At 38.7% G+C, this 15482-nt stretch overlaps 10 protein-coding genes across 10 annotated transcripts; 5 read left to right on the top strand and 5 right to left on the bottom strand.

Moving 5' to 3' along the window:
• Window positions 1–36: 36 nt before the first annotated feature.
• JH06_0217 (phosphomannomutase) lies at window positions 37–956 on the top strand (the record flags this gene model as incomplete). Its single annotated transcript, XM_014674397.1, is given in 7 exon segments — window positions 37–114; window positions 126–237; window positions 264–346; window positions 377–468; window positions 499–598; window positions 627–743; window positions 765–956. The coding sequence occupies 7 exon segments, from the start codon at window positions 37–39 to the stop codon at window positions 954–956; spliced, it is 774 nt and encodes a 257-aa protein (XP_014529883.1).
• Window positions 957–2396: 1440 nt separating this feature from the next.
• Window positions 2397–3280, top strand: JH06_0216 (hypothetical protein; the record flags this gene model as incomplete). The annotated part of the gene is given in 8 exon segments (XM_014674396.1): window positions 2397–2470; window positions 2501–2523; window positions 2556–2588; window positions 2621–2749; window positions 2845–2959; window positions 2990–3084; window positions 3104–3210; window positions 3239–3280. The coding sequence occupies 8 exon segments, from the start codon at window positions 2397–2399 to the stop codon at window positions 3278–3280; spliced, it is 618 nt and encodes a 205-aa protein (XP_014529882.1).
• A 57-nt stretch (window positions 3281–3337) lies between these two features.
• Window positions 3338–3732, bottom strand: JH06_0215 (hypothetical protein; the record flags this gene model as incomplete). The annotated part of the gene is made up of 3 exons (XM_014674395.1): window positions 3338–3482; window positions 3513–3671; window positions 3701–3732. The coding sequence occupies 3 exons, from the start codon at window positions 3730–3732 to the stop codon at window positions 3338–3340; spliced, it is 336 nt and encodes a 111-aa protein (XP_014529881.1).
• Window positions 3733–5833: 2101 nt separating this feature from the next.
• Window positions 5834–6433, bottom strand: JH06_0214 (hypothetical protein; the record flags this gene model as incomplete). Its single annotated transcript, XM_014674394.1, has 3 exons — window positions 5834–5973; window positions 6004–6211; window positions 6242–6433. The coding sequence occupies 3 exons, from the start codon at window positions 6431–6433 to the stop codon at window positions 5834–5836; spliced, it is 540 nt and encodes a 179-aa protein (XP_014529880.1).
• A 285-nt stretch (window positions 6434–6718) lies between these two features.
• On the top strand, window positions 6719–9185 carry JH06_0213 (hypothetical protein; the record flags this gene model as incomplete). Its single annotated transcript, XM_014674393.1, has 10 exons — window positions 6719–6826; window positions 6880–6948; window positions 7019–7104; window positions 7135–7272; window positions 7303–7711; window positions 7742–8071; window positions 8102–8200; window positions 8222–8327; window positions 8358–8405; window positions 8437–9185. The coding sequence occupies 10 exons, from the start codon at window positions 6719–6721 to the stop codon at window positions 9183–9185; spliced, it is 2142 nt and encodes a 713-aa protein (XP_014529879.1).
• Window positions 9186–9248: 63 nt separating this feature from the next.
• On the top strand, window positions 9249–9826 carry JH06_0212 (LIM domain containing protein; the record flags this gene model as incomplete). The annotated part of the gene is made up of 4 exons (XM_014674392.1): window positions 9249–9392; window positions 9423–9544; window positions 9597–9738; window positions 9770–9826. The coding sequence occupies 4 exons, from the start codon at window positions 9249–9251 to the stop codon at window positions 9824–9826; spliced, it is 465 nt and encodes a 154-aa protein (XP_014529878.1).
• Window positions 9827–9835: 9 nt separating this feature from the next.
• On the bottom strand, window positions 9836–10301 carry JH06_0211 (hypothetical protein; the record flags this gene model as incomplete). The annotated part of the gene is made up of 3 exons (XM_014674391.1): window positions 9836–9962; window positions 9993–10251; window positions 10283–10301. The coding sequence occupies 3 exons, from the start codon at window positions 10299–10301 to the stop codon at window positions 9836–9838; spliced, it is 405 nt and encodes a 134-aa protein (XP_014529877.1).
• A 123-nt stretch (window positions 10302–10424) lies between these two features.
• Window positions 10425–11150, bottom strand: JH06_0210 (hypothetical protein; the record flags this gene model as incomplete). Its single annotated transcript, XM_014674390.1, has 5 exons — window positions 10425–10515; window positions 10547–10764; window positions 10801–10882; window positions 10913–11026; window positions 11059–11150. The coding sequence occupies 5 exons, from the start codon at window positions 11148–11150 to the stop codon at window positions 10425–10427; spliced, it is 597 nt and encodes a 198-aa protein (XP_014529876.1).
• A 312-nt stretch (window positions 11151–11462) lies between these two features.
• Window positions 11463–13401, bottom strand: JH06_0209 (hypothetical protein; the record flags this gene model as incomplete). The annotated part of the gene is made up of 6 exons (XM_014674389.1): window positions 11463–12493; window positions 12524–12720; window positions 12750–12811; window positions 12842–13127; window positions 13158–13202; window positions 13232–13401. The coding sequence occupies 6 exons, from the start codon at window positions 13399–13401 to the stop codon at window positions 11463–11465; spliced, it is 1791 nt and encodes a 596-aa protein (XP_014529875.1).
• A 527-nt stretch (window positions 13402–13928) lies between these two features.
• On the top strand, window positions 13929–15271 carry JH06_0208 (WD40 repeat domain-containing protein; the record flags this gene model as incomplete). Its single annotated transcript, XM_014674388.1, has 6 exons — window positions 13929–14039; window positions 14073–14282; window positions 14312–14454; window positions 14484–14690; window positions 14722–14797; window positions 14828–15271. The coding sequence occupies 6 exons, from the start codon at window positions 13929–13931 to the stop codon at window positions 15269–15271; spliced, it is 1191 nt and encodes a 396-aa protein (XP_014529874.1).
• Window positions 15272–15482: the final 211 nt, after the last annotated feature.

Here is a 15482-nt window from a genome sequence, read left to right as displayed (position 1 = left end):
TCTTTGCCTTTGTCTTGTTTCTTATCATTAACTTTCATGTCACATCGTAGTATTGCATTGTTTGATGTTGACGGAACTCTGACGGAGCCCAGAAAGGTACTTGCAGAAAATTGGGTGAATAGTAGGACATTTCACCGAAGATGAAAGATTTCATTCTGAATCTATCTTCGGTGATTGATATTGGATTTGTTGGAGGTGCAGATTATGCCAAACATAAGGTTCAGTTAGGGGAAGATTGTAAGTTGAGATTACAGTAGAATCAGTACAAGTGATTTCACAGACGAACTTTCTGTTTTCTCAGAATGGAAGTACTGCCTACAAAAGGAACCAACTCTTTCATGTCGCCGTAAAAGTTGAATCAGTTAATGACGTGCAGTATCTCACAGATAAGTATACAGATGAGCAATTGAATTCGTTTATTAACTATGCATTGCGCTATTTAAGTGATCTTGATCTACCGATAAAACGGTATATACTTGTTGGAACTGTAACTCATAGAGGGACATTTATCCAGTTTAGAACATCCATGATCAATATTTGTCCTCTTGGTCGCGATGCCAGTCTTAAAGAAAGGATCTTTTTTGAAGAATACGACAAGGTATGATTCTGCATGGATTCTTAAGTAGATCCATCACATCCGAGAGAAGATGATTGAGGATTTGAAAGCTCATTTCAAGGAGCTTAACTTTACATATTTAATTGGAGGCCAAACATCATTTGATGTTGTTCCAAACGTGTCATTGGTTTGGATCCGTGATATATAGGGTTTCGATAAAACATACTGTTTACAATTCCTTTCCGAATACGATGAAATCCACTTCTTCGGAGACAAAATCCATCCTGGAGGGAACGACTACGAAATCTACAACGATCCCAGAACTATTGGTCATCACGTTCATGGTCCTGTCCACACTCGACAACTCTGTGAAGAACTGTTCCTTCATTCAAATAGATAGTACTATTTTGCCAGTTGTTCTCTCTTTCTTGTTTTCTTGAGACTTGTAAGGATTTCTTTGTCAAGATTGAATAATGGAAGGCCCATTTCTGCCATTTTCTAAACGTGAGAACGATCATGGAAACTGATTACCTTCCGCCATAATAGTTTCACATAAAGCTGCTCGGTTTCAGGAGTAAATTCTATTTTCCGTTTCTTGTACATCTCCAGCTGTTGAAGGAACACTTCTTCCTCTCCATCGTCAATAAGTTGAGTCGTTGATTCCATGCGACCTGCAAAGAATGAGAATCACAATCGAATAATAATTGAGAATGGAGGGAAAACAGATTTGACTAGCAAATGGATTCTAACGATGCAATATCAGGAGTAAAGTGATAATAGAAGAATCAAGAATGTAGTTTGTGCAAAAGGTGGATGAATTGACACGTCACATTGAAAAGAATCAGCAGGAATTGAGTAAACAGAAGGAGGCTCTTGGAATTGCTTCAAAACGATATGAGGAATGTGATTGTGGGTGAAGAGATTGAGGACTAGTGAAAAGAGAACAAGAAATGGAAGAGCTGAAATTGTGTCAAATTGAATCCAGTAGGATACAGATCGGGTATTCAGAATTAGTGAATGGACAACGTATGCTACGACGAAAGGAGGCACTACACGAAATTCAACAGAATGATGATCAATATGCTCGTTTAAGTGAAGAGATCCAAGACCTACAATTACAATTCCAGCAGCTATCAAAGAAGAGAGATCGTCTTAAGCAACTTCATATTCAAGAACATCAGAAATGGGTTCAATTCATTGAACAATCTGTAAGAAAAGAGGTAGAATCAAATCGAGGTCATATGGACACACAAGTAGGAATACAACAGTGAATTCATCAAAGATGAAAGAACTACAAAATCTGGAGGAAACACGAAAACAATTGGATTCAGCTACTTCCTCTCATCGTGAAGAAGTTGAACGATTGCAGATGGAGCGAATCCTTCAACAAGAAGATTACAACACCCTAATGCTCCAATGGAAGAAGAGACAGACAGAAGTATATCTGATGGAATGGTGATAGATAGTCTGTGAATCTGAACTCACGACTGCTGGCTTTGAATCAGGAGTATACCGAATTAAGACAACAGCAACTGACTATTCAACGGGAAATCACTCGAAGGAAGCAAATATCACGAGTAAATATCGAGTAAATGGAATCATACATAGAAACAAGACATCGAGAAGCACATTCCAATGAACTTCAAAACAGTTGCTCAGATCATTCAAGAAGAGGACTGGGGATAAATAAAACGGTATCTGTTAATCCTGTTTGTTCCTGACGCTTTCCAACCACCCATCCTCGATTCCATACACAGAGAGACCACTTGGCTAATCGAGATCCATTCTAGTGGCAGAATACATAAGTGAAAATGTTCATTGAGATTTTGTTTGTTTACACATGTTCTTTCTCGTTTTCCTCATTGTTCCCCTCTGTGTTGCACAATACAATAGTAATGTAGCAATACTTGCGAGGTAAGAAATGATGCAGAGTTTCAATTTTAGACAAAAAGACTTTGGAAATGTTAGTAAGTATATTTAAATTATGTATAATACGAAGATTGTGGTGAGTTCCTGTCGGATTGTTGGGACAGTAAGTGAATAGATTAAACGAATAGGATTTAGATCACCAAGTAGTAACAAAAATCTTTGGAAGTATCGACGGTCTTCCAACAGACATTGATGTTGCTTGGTATGTTTATGACGATGCAACATGTTCAACAGGAGCTCAGGTCTATGCCCAATTTAATGGTGTTATGTAGCATTTAATAGTCATAGTAATGGATAGTCAAGGAAAGATGAAAGGTAATTCCACCCGTACAGTATGCATAATCATGCCAAATTTGTAGATATCACAGGAGATATATTGTATATGTCGTGTTACATCACCATGATGCAAGACACTTGGTTGAAACAATGGACTTGCCAGACTCCAATTGAAGTGTCAAAGGAATATGATGTCACGTTGGATTGAATGAAAGGACTTATGAACAGAACATTGAATTGCACAGACAGCAAAGGTGCAAATCCCTTTGCTTCGTATTTAGAAGCTGTAGGATACACAGAGACAATTGATTTATACTTTACAGGTAGTGATTCGTATGCAAGTTCATGTTGTAGAAGATTACCTAATTCACAGCAGCCATCAGTTTAAACGACTGAACTATGATGGGTGCATAGCATCACCTAAGGTCACTGGAATAATCACCTTGATGGTGATTGTAGTGATGTTGCTAGTTGTAGTGTCGATTATTTATATTACGACATGTACAGGCTCCTATCTAGAAAAGCGCCGTCAGAAGCAAGATCAAGAGAGTTTACTTTACAGTTAAGAAACACTGTTTAATATAAGGAATTGCATATTTTCACTTTAGCACTAGATGGATACAAGAATTGTGCCTTATCCATGTAGGCATTACACACTTTTCGCATTTTCGATTCTTTGGCTGCTCTTGCATAGGATAAATACCATTTACGATATGATGAACTACAGATCATTAATTAAATCAAGTTTAACTCATGATGAACAAGATCCATAGCAAACGATCGTCCTAAGAGATAAAACTCATATCCAATGAGTCGAAGATGATCCACATACTGAACCTTATTGCATCCATAGTCGACAAATCGTTCATCAAACAACAACATCTCCTTATCATATTTCAACATGATATAACTAGAATGGATTCAAATGAATAGAAATACGGCTCTTGAAGTCGATTCGAAAAACAATTCATTTTGAAGAAAGGATCATCCAAGTAAATCCACTTCGAAGTTACATAACGCTACAATAGCAATCATTAAATTTGAAGTACGTGTTGTAAACCACGTTCTTTCATGGTGAAGCAGACATGCTTGTTAAGACATGTCCGCAATTCGCTCTTGTTGGTAGGGAACAACGCTTCGCTCTTCAGAGCACAATCCAAAATAGAAGAACAGTTCGGTAAGATCAAACTGGGCTTAAGAAACATAGCAGGGATAATCACAGCAGTTTCGTTGGAATTGAGGATTCCAGATGGAAGAGAAATAAGCTCGGAATACAAATTCTCTAGATGTAATGGAAGGAAGACAATCAAACCCATGGGCCACAAATCCATGTCAAGTGGAATGAAGTGAGTTGTTCGTATTGCTTTAATAGCAAGGTTTCGTAGTTTGTTCACATAGAACTTGTTTTGTGTAGGTCGGAGCGGCATCACAACAATAGACACACGATCAGGAAGATTTAACTCCTGAACATACTTGACTGTTTGTTTAACATGGTTACTCTTGCACTGAACAGCTATCACGAAATAAGAAGGCCATCGCTTCAGAAGATGAGGAAGAAAGGCTAAACGCTCAAATCTATGGTGAAAAGATTAAACCAAAGGAACGTAGAAGAAGTGATAATGGAGATCGAAACACGATTTGGATCTCGAATAAGAGAGTCACTTTCTTAGGTTCATTTCATGCTCTTCACCTACGGTTATATGGAATACGCTGTCCCATATGAAGAATAAAACAATCACTACACACTGCTTTCTCAGAATTGGGAATGAGAAGAGTAAAGTTAAGTACGCCTATTATGGAATTTTAACGTCCTAATGTCCTACTTTCAGGAATTGGTCGTGCTGTCACTTTGAGAGACGGAGTCACCTCCACACGAGTATTATTTGTTTGTATTATTTGAGACTGAAAGGCATGTGGAGACTTCGTCAACTCATTATTGAAACGAACTTCCGCATCTCATGATCAGATGAACTAAAATAGAATACCATGTGTCAGTATGGTTCCTCTTGTTGGACTGTCAGTCTTGAAAACCTAAAAATCAAATGTGACAACAAAAACTACGAATGTTCGAAAATGGTCATCTTTGCGATTAGTCATGTACTTGGATACATAGAAATAATATCTACAGTTCAATGTACCTTCCAACTCATACCCAGCCGTAAAAAGAACAATAAAAAGAAATAAGCAGATTTTCATGTCGAACTGGAAGAGAAGAGTACAATGAACTCAAAAACGACCAAATCGAACCCTAATTGTGTCTGAGGATTCGGTATATTTGTTAAAGCCGGCAGATAATCTTAGAAGACAATAATGAATTATTCCATTCCTGTTGGACAAGCTATCGCCTGCGAGTCAAAACAAACCCTTTTCAAGGATCCGTCAAATGAGCCGTCTACACAGTGGAATACTTTGAATTGTGTGTGTAGGATAAATTAGTAACAATGTAGTTGTGAACACAAAAGACGATGTCTTGAATAATAAAGAAGAGTTTCTTTGACCCGTAAATATGATAAATAGATTGCTACAGAAAGAAAAGGAAGAGACAAGTGTTCGTCGCATGACAGTATCATCATCCTTCACATTAGTTTGGATGCTCTTTCAAATTGATAGCATAGGGTGTTCTGGTCACTCTATTGGCTGTTCTTGTCTGGAAGGATTACTTTTCGTTCTTTCTTGCCTTGTCTGTTCCCATTCTGGGTGAGGCAATTGTGTTATTCTGTTGTATTCATGTTACAAAGAATTTGAAGAGAATTGTAGCTTTGGAAAGACTGGATTAGCTGTAGATAATGGGAATACTCTCCACAATGAGTGTATTGGTATTAATCAATTGCATTTACCATATACAAGATATTACCACGAAGATTGTGTTTTCTAATTTCATTAATGTTTTCATTGATTGTGGTGTGTTAATTATGAGTGTTTGTGATTATTGGAGTATCTAAATTCATAGATCTATCAATTCTGTGTCGTTTGTCATTTCCGTAGTTCCTAGGAATACAGTGTTTGTTACTAGAACTACTCATCGGATATGGTTCTTGTCCATCCAAAGGATTATTAGCAAACATGTCTTTGTTAATTCGTAGGCCAGAGAGCAATAACTTCTTCTTCATCATCATCTTCTTCCTCCTCGTCGTGTATAATATGGACCTCACGCTTGTAACTTCGATACTTGGCCCTCCATCTCTTGGAGTGAACATTAAGATCATCAACAACTAGACTAAAATATACAATCTAATTCCTACATGACCAGTATAATAGAATAGTGGCACAAATACAAGCGCAGTACATACAATACCGAATTACCCTATCTTTTACCGCATCTTGATACAGCATTGAGTAATTTTCAGGGTCAACTAGTAACACATCGAAATCTAAGTCACCTTTTACAAAAGGAGATTGGCTAAAGAATACTCCTCGTGTTGGCAAAATATTGCAACGAAGCAGCGATTTCTAATGGTGAGGACTCTACCAAGATCCGACTTCAAAGGCTTTAATCTCCGACTCCTGAACAGGATTGTCTCCAAAGTTACATTTACAGTAATGGCGAATGACATATCCATATGAGATATCAAACGTTTCAACCTTTCCATCACGAGAGAGTTTTTTGACTCCAAGATGGATATTACTAAATCCACGTCGTTCAATTAATACCGTACAGTGTTTGATGAACATCTCCCGACTCACATCAGGTAGATCATATACGGATCTTTGCAGAATTGTGCCAATAGGCGGAACAAATGATTTTCTTCCGATACACTTATACTTCAATAGTTTTTGTGTTAGCATTCTGAAGATACTTTTTTGACCACTCAAAATGGCGCCGGTATTTGGACTCCCGAAATACCGCCTTCTAGCTGATGACTCACTATCCCGTCCTCGTGCTAGAAACCCAATTGATTTGAATTCCACCTTGGCGTAAACATCGCAAGAACCAATTTATGATATAGGTGAGATCGTATGCAGAGTCCAAAGCAGGTCCTTGTTATCGATCGCTTTCGACCCCAGAGATCGGGATCTACGGAACTTATTCCTCTATTCAAGAAGACATCCAACACATCCTTTGATGTAGTATTTCCAGTGACTTCAACAGTGAGTATACAATCTCCTCTTCATTCTAGTATTATCGTCAAGGAAGGAAGGAAGCCCATTTTTCTTCATCTGGTTTAGTAGACCCTTCCGTAGATCAGGTATGTGAGAAGAATCGGCATGAAGGTGTAGCTGTCATTTTTTCAGAAGTTCGGACAGAGTTACGTTGAGAAGCTATTTGAGAAGAAGAATGCCCTTTTTGTGTGTTATGGATTAACAGGAAGTGGAAAGAGCTATACAAGTGTTGGAAATTCAAAGTAAGGAATATGGGTCGAGATTAGACGTAGTAACGATGGATTGCTCTTGAGATCGATTCGTCATTTACTGGATCTGATCCCTCAACACAGTAAAGCATCACAGAAAAACTACATTCTGAAACTATCGATTGTTGGTGTGTATGAAGAATCCAGTGTTGATATGTTGACGTAATCGAGTTAAAATGATGTTAGCTGTAGGGAACGGCCTGAATTCAAAGGAAGCTATTCAGGTGGATCTACTCCAACTTATTGTGAGCTGGAAGTGACTTCTTCTCTTCAATCCAAGTCCATTTTATCACGAGGACTTCGTAACATTCAAATTTACAATACTGCAAGGCAGAAGAATTCGGAGGATATTCATATCATTTACACCATTCGACTGGTCATGCGTTCGTTCATAGTCTTTTTATTATTCCTAGGAATCAATTCTGTTGATACTTCCATCGCTGCTGCTCGATTTGTAGATCTAGCTGGATGTGAACCGCAAAAAGTACAAAATAACCGTGGGCAGTTGACAACGTTATCCAAACGGAGTTTTGTATCTATGCAAATGTTGATCAAATGTGTGGCTCAGGTGGTAGAAGCTCCAGAGAATGAAGAGAAAGAAGTGATTTTATAATAATCAAGTTATTACTAGACGCTTCTCAGTCAAAAAGGAATCACAACATATCATTACTGTCAGCTGACAGCACTGTTAAAGGATCACTTATTGAGTGATAAGCCAGGTTCGGTCATTTTCATTCATACTTTAAGCAATTATGGTCGAGACATTGATGATACTGTTGCAGCTCTGGATGCTGTGTCAATGATTCCTTTAGTTTCAGTTCAGCCTCTACTACCTCATACAACAATCTCTCCATTTCATCTCACCTCATCCACAATTGACATTTCTTCACTTCCTCTTTGTGAGCGTTGTTTCCATCATATCGATGAGATTGAAACTGTTTTTCGGGATTCAGTTGTGTCTGTAGTAGCCTAAGAATGGATTGATTGATAGGAGATGTGTGAGCGTCTTCGAGTGAATGCGAAACCAAATAGACTTATAGCTACAGGTCGATCTCATTTGACACAACAGATCCGACAAATGGTAGAAATTGTATAGTGATTATAAGTATAGTGTTCAAGGATTACTGAACATCACGAGAACAAAGAATCCATATTAACTGAATTGATTCACTGTTATGATAATGAAGTGAATGAAATTTGTATACAGAAAGAGAAAGGTTTGATTATAAGAAGAGAATAATTATAAGAGATTGAATTGTTGAAATCGCAGATTCAGAGGTTATCTGAACAATTACGTGAGATTGAATGAAATGTGATTAGGAATAGAACAGAAGGATGCACAAATGTTACAATTGAATCAAATCATATCACTTCTCAAACAATCAGAACCTTGTTATGTAACATCTCCTGATACAGCAAAGTTGGTGACTCCATCTGGTATTCTACCTGGTACGTCACCTGCTGTTTCACCTGCTACTACTCCTGCTACTCCTCCTGGTTCTTCTCCAAGTTCTTCTCCAAGTACTCCACCTGGAATTCATTCCACCATAAAGCAGTCTCCACCACTCCTATCACATCGCAAAGGACCACCTCCTCCTGTTCCTACCTTCCCTCCTCATCTCACTCTCTCTCTTCATCGTAATAAAACACCTCCACAACCACCTCCTTCTCAACCTCAATTTTATGCTATTGATCCTGTTGTCATTCCTGATCCATCCCCGCGGGAATCTGAAAACAAACAAACACCTTGGGGACCTTTGATTCGTCCAAAAGGTGTTTCATCGCGCATAACAGCGGATACAGTATCCACAGAACAGACTCATATTCCAGTTCATCGTTTTACAGTACCACATCAAGATCAAGGTCAGCGACAAGGTCTAACCATTCCCTCTCCGCCCCTTCAGGAACAGAGAATCTCCGATACTTCATCCCAATTTAGTAAGGAACTACGAGAGATTGTGGGTGAATTACGGATGAGTGATGTGGAAGCAACATTGTCAGATGATGTCCGAGTGAGTGATATTCTTCGACCGTCCTTGATTGATGATATGATTGATGATATGATGGAGTTGTGAGACTTTTTGCTTTTTGTTTCTTGTTCTCTTATTCTTTGTTTGTTTTTACCAGAATTGATTGTGATGAGCAAGGAGCTATGTCCTCGTTGTGATAAACCTCTTTGTGGAACTGTTTTGGACGTTGCTGGAAAAACGTATCATGTTGATTGTTTCGTCTGTCAGAAGTGTGGTAAGAAGGTGAGCCCTAACCCGTTTCAAATCCGCGATGTTAATCTGAAAACGAGTGATGATGTCTAGAATACTGTGTATTGTCTCCAATGTTATGAAAAGGAGTACTATAAGATATGTGCTGAATGTGGACACGAAATTACCGAATCTAAGTCTATCGAAGCTATGAACCAATTCTATCATTATGTAACGTAAATCGTCTCTACTCATGGTCTAGTATCATTTTGTTTGCTTTCGATGCAGAGCTCCTTTTACAGACGACAAGTTCTATAAACGGATGATAACCTATAATGGAGAATCCAAATTCCGTCCTTTTTGTGCGAACTGTATTAATGAACTAAAGACTCTCCCCTGTAAGCATTGTGGAGAGTACCTCACAGATAAAGTACGAGAATGATTATTGGTCTGAACTTTAGATTCTGTTCGATGGGCATAACTATACACATTTGGATTGTGCTGGTACAGTAGAGTGAAGATGTTGGTTAACAAACATCCAAATCCTCACTGTCATCTTCCCACTCTTCAAGAGAATCATTCCCTCGGAAATTGCTTTCATTCACACGAATGTTGTCATAACGAAGAATGAAACCATCACGACCTCCAGAATATCTCACTATAAACCACTCAGTTCATCATTACAATTCACATAATTCCTGTCGGAAACAGCAACAGGTTACAGCATCCATATGTCCAACAATAGTATTTACACACTCACCTGAATCAATTTCAATCACTTTCACAGCACAAGCCACAGAGTCAGGATAACATAAATATGAATCTCCCGCCAGACATGGTTTCAATACAATACTTCCCCACGGAGAAACTCCATCAATGGAGATGGGATTAGCTTGTAAGGAGAATCCATCAAAGACTCGAATGGGATTTGGTTCAGCTCCAACTCTAGATGACTTCAAATGACAATCACATACGAGATAAATCGACTACCATCGGAAGTATAGAAGCAAGACGTAATTGGAGCAGAATGTTAGATTAAGAAAGAATGTAGTTATTGTGGATAAGGATATATATTGGATTATCAAATTCACTATGCATCAGCACACTCATGTTTGGTCACCTAACGACACAGTGACCCGCCATTTTCCGAATGTCATAAACCACACAGCTACCACTAGCATCCCCCACAGCAATCTCATATTCATTTCTAGTTTTCACTTAAGCACCTGTATCTTCACATCGGGTTCCAACAACAGCAAGTAGCTCGTTCAGGTCCACCGATAACTTCCTGTGTTGTATTTCCAGAAAATAGATCGATTAACGAAATCCCATTGAGACCACTACAAATTGCTGCCATCTTGTGAGTGAACGATCCGAATGTCGGCATTTCAACATCTACAACAGGGTGTTTATATCGAATGTGAGAAACAATCGAAAAATGCTCGGTATCCCAAACCTACGTGTCATGGATACAAAGTGGACATGCATTGACAAACTGATCAGTACTACCTGAGAGAAACAATCCATTGTCAATAGGATACCACGAAAGTGAGGTGATCATCTTCGAATGACATCTACACTAGATAAAACGATACAAATAACACCTTGGATTATCAGCAGAATTAGATACAGAAACTTCTGATCTTTCTCTTGCTTTCTTGTCAAGAAGTGTGAGGTCAAAAAGACGAATCCTTCCCATATTGTCTCCAGATATTAATCTACGACTTATCAGATCATTGGAATTGAGTACAGTTGATTACTCGTATTGTCGATTCGAATACAATTCACATAGTTCTTTTCTTGTGTTTGAAGATTTGTTTGAGATAAAGATAGGTTTCTCATTTGATATGCAAAGAATTTCCTTATTCTTAGGAATGAACCCAAAGTCTACGTATCTTCATTCCGGAGTCTTCCTCTTCGACGTAAGAGTGAGTAATTGATGGTTTGAAAAGGATTCGTCATATACTCCTCAACAAACAAGAATACACTAAAGGTTTCTTTTGTTCCAGCGGTTTTTCCACTTCTTTTTCTTCATTAGTAGGACCTGGAAATACCGGTATTGCAGGAAGAATGGGAAGATCCATCGCAGTTGCTTCTACAAGTGTAGATATTCCGATATTGAGGTTTTCTACAGTTTGATGTGGAATACTGATATCAGGAGATCGATTTTGGAAACTGGTAAAGGAAAAGCTCATAGGAGAATTGAAACGTGAGTAAGAAAGTGGTGATGTTAAGATGGCTTGAGATGGGAGTGGAGGAGATCGCTCTCGGAGTGGTGTGGCATGACCGACAAACAAATCCGATCGACCGTGTAATGGAGATGCCAGAAGGAAAGATCCATTTGGAGGGGACGAGAAGGGGTTGGGTCGGAAAGGTGAAGCTAGAAGAGAACCAGATTGCGATGAATCTCTGCTTACTGGAAGGTATGGAACGGAAGGATTGATTGGCATCTATGGGATATCGCTTGAGTATCCCTACATCAACACCCCAAATCACCTCTGTCTCAGCAAACAGTTCAACTTCGTTTGTCTTTGATGTGGATGGAGGTTTTGAATCATCACGAGGTAATCGTTTTGATCGTGGTTGTTTCCAATCTCCATCAGATGTGCGCTTTGCTGTCTTTCCTCGCTTACCTCGCTTGCTGGAGAGATCACAACGAACAGAACTCACTCTTCCTGTGACCCGGGTTGTAATTCCAGGAATCATCTCGATTAGTGGAAGTTCAGAAATCGGATCATTTTCTGCCAGTTGAGAAGAAGCTGCAGGAATAGCTGGAATATCGATATTGATGGTGGAATTAGTTGAAAATGGAAGGGAGTTCTGTAGGTGAATTACGGAATGTAATCTTGCTTCTTTGATGATGTGCATCAAGTACTCAATGTCGACGACAGTAACAATGTGACGTTCATTGAAGACATTTCGCAAATATAACCACACATCATTGATAGATGGATCATCTTTCTGGGGTATTCCTGGAATGCCACTTTCCGAGGGATTATCAGTGATGATATAATTGGCTAGACAGATCATCATATTGTTCCCTTTATTGTAAGTGGCAATTGTTCGAGTGTTTTCGGCATCACGATCCAGTGATGTCAGATTCCATTGGAGAGAATCAACTTTTCGTTTGATGATACCGAGACCACACATCACGCTGATAATATCATATAATCGTCGTTCAATACCTACATGTTATCAGACATTGTAATCACCACTTTTCTCTCGATCTTTTTTCAATTTTCGAATTCCTTCCTCACTGTCAATGTTTTGAAACTCTCGAATTACAAGTGGAGCAATATCATGATTATTGAATGTTCGTCTACCGGATTTGAGGTATAAGAATAAGTATTTAAGGAATTTGATTGTGATATGTTTCGTGGTACTTTCACTTTTGGCCTCTTTCTCTTCAGTTCTATGGGATATACAAGACAATGTAGTTACGTGATTTCAAATTCAACCTTCTTTCTAAAACAATGAACAAAGAGTGTTTCGAATTCATCAAACTATCACTTAGACTATTATAATTTGTCTACAGGAACATTAAGGAGCTGAGAGAACAGTTGTTGCATTGATGTCATTCCTTCCCAACCATAGAGACGATAACTTAGTCGACGGAGAAGACCAACGCAGCTTAACACATGAATAATATCGTAAATACGACGACGAGTAATATCTATACTTGAGTCACAAGTAACGCATGTACGCAACTGCAGAGAGATATCACTAGGGTTCACTGTAGCAGGTCCATAACACTGTTCTTGGTTCATAATCATCAGTACCAACTCAGTAGTAATGAACTGAAGGGACTTTTGACGTCGTCTACACATCATCAAGCATTAACACACTTACTTTCCTGCCAAATTATTTGTACCAATATCTACAATAGGTGACAATCTATAGTGGTATCATTATCCCAAGTGTACTGAGATGAGACAGAAATGTTCTTGATCGAAGGTTCCCAACTATCGATAAGAAGATCTGGTTCCCTAGAGAGCTTGATTGGCTCCTCCGGAGATCCTTCCTTGCTCGGAGTATCCGAAACACTACTACTCTCCGGCTCAAAGCTATCATCGGAAACAGATTTACTCTTCATCCGTCCTGAACCAAAACATAATGTTGTTCGTTACTCCATCTTCGTTCGCCTCCAAAATGGTCAAATGTTAAAAACCTTCTAATGATCCTTGTCTCGTGATGTACAGCAAAGTAGAGTTCAAAACCATGAGAAAGATGGCGGTAACAATGACGATTGAACAAAATTGAATCTTTTTAAATTTCAGAAATAGAAATTAAGTGAAGGTCCCATGGTGTAATGGTTAGCACTCAGGACTCTGAATCCTGCAATCCGAGTTCAAATCTCGGTGGGACCTTTTTTGTCTTTCATTGTTTATATGCCAAGAGATATACACAGCTTCTTTGTAAAAGAAGGATCATATGCAGATAAGAGGAAAGCGGCGCTGGAAAAGCGGAAGCAGTTGTTGGAACAATTGCACATTGATAGTGTATTTCTTCTGTTTTGGATCCATATACTAGGTGAATCACGAACTATCAAAAGGATCAACTGTCAAAAAAAAGAAGGAGGAGCCCATTGTCACGGGTCCCATCCGAAAATCTAGAAGATTAATGGGTGAGAAACCCGAATTCATTATAGATGAGTTTGATATGCGAGAGAGTCATCCCTACATTCCGCCGCAACCTGAAAAGGAGAAATTGATGGAGATCGAGGGAACTATTGTTAGCTATCAGAATTATGAGAATGATAAATAGTCCTATGATGGTGATTTCGATGCTTCTGAGTTAGCAACACAAGGTGATCTTAAGTCTCTGTTTGAAACAGTGAATAAAGGATCAGTTGAAGAGAAGAACAGCCCAAGTTTAGGGACCTGGACCTCCGAAATCCAATTCAGTGGAGCTAAGAAGGTTGTTCCTGGACGAATCTACAGCATGGCAATTCACCCTCAAACTTCCAAACTGTTAGTAAGATTGAACATAGAATATGAACATAGATTACTGCTGGTGATAAAGGAGGTTTATTAGGATTCTGGTCACTTCCCTGTTCAATTGACAAATCGTCTTTAACGGAGTTAGAGAACAAAATGTGGGATATCTCAGATCTTGGCGATACTTGGCAGTTTCGTTTATCAAAAGAGTACATGATGTTCAACTAATTGAATTTAGACCAATCACACGATTGTTCTACAATTCGGATAATACAATGCTATATAGCTGTTCTTATGATAGATCTATCAAACGATTTGATATGAATTCAATGAAGGTTGAAACCATCTTCAAAGCTACAGATTCGTTTGATGCAGATGTCTTCATTCATCACTGTGCTCCTAATCCTACTAACGAAACTCAATTCTATATTAGTTTAAGCAACGGGTAACTGTTCCATTATTGGTTGAATAGACAGAGAAATCTTGTTAATCGATTCTCGAAATCAGAAAATCCAAGCTTCATTCCAAGCACATGACAAGAAGGTCAATACAGTAAGACCAAGTGAATAAACTCATCAGCAGATTGATATTCACGATCATCTGATGTTGACTGCTTCGCTTGGACGATCTGTTAACCTTTTTGATATCCGTAAATTGCCTTCTTCATATCAGTCCCATACCCACGAGAAAGTGAAAGAACCAACATGTCATGAGTGTCTTCATACATATTCCCATCCTCTCTCTGTGAACTCAGCATTCTTCAACCAAACTGGAGATATGATTGTCACAACTTGTCAAGATAATCATTTGCGAGTATACCCCACTGTCACAGGATCTGAAGAGAAGGAGCATTGTGTTTCAATCCAACATCGTAATAACACGGGGAAATGGATAACCAAACTCATGGCTGAATGGTACAAACCTGATCAAGCCTCGGCAATCCCTCAGAAAGATTTTATTGGAGGAGTGAACTATTTTACATGTGGTTCTATGGATGAACCTCGTCAAATCAATGTATGTATATGAAAGTGGATTTGAGGTAGTTATATTCAGTTGTTCTCCATAAGTCGATGCAGCCAGTCGTAACAGCGCTCCCGTCACTCTTTTCACCACACATTGCTTCAGTTCAATCTGTAGTCAAAACCCATCCTGGTTTTCCATTGATCGCTTGTGGAAATTCGAGCGGTCGTATTGTCGTTTTAATGAACAATTGCAAATAGATATTCTTGTTTCTTGA

This window comes from Blastocystis sp. subtype 4 (genome assembly GCF_000743755.1).
Source record: "Blastocystis sp. subtype 4 strain WR1 chromosome Unknown seqid_0010, whole genome shotgun sequence".
Classification (NCBI taxonomy): domain Eukaryota; class Bigyra; order Opalinata; family Blastocystidae; genus Blastocystis; species Blastocystis sp. subtype 4.
The sequence above is the reverse complement of the archived record's forward strand: the minus strand, read 5'-3'. Positions and strand labels throughout refer to the sequence as shown.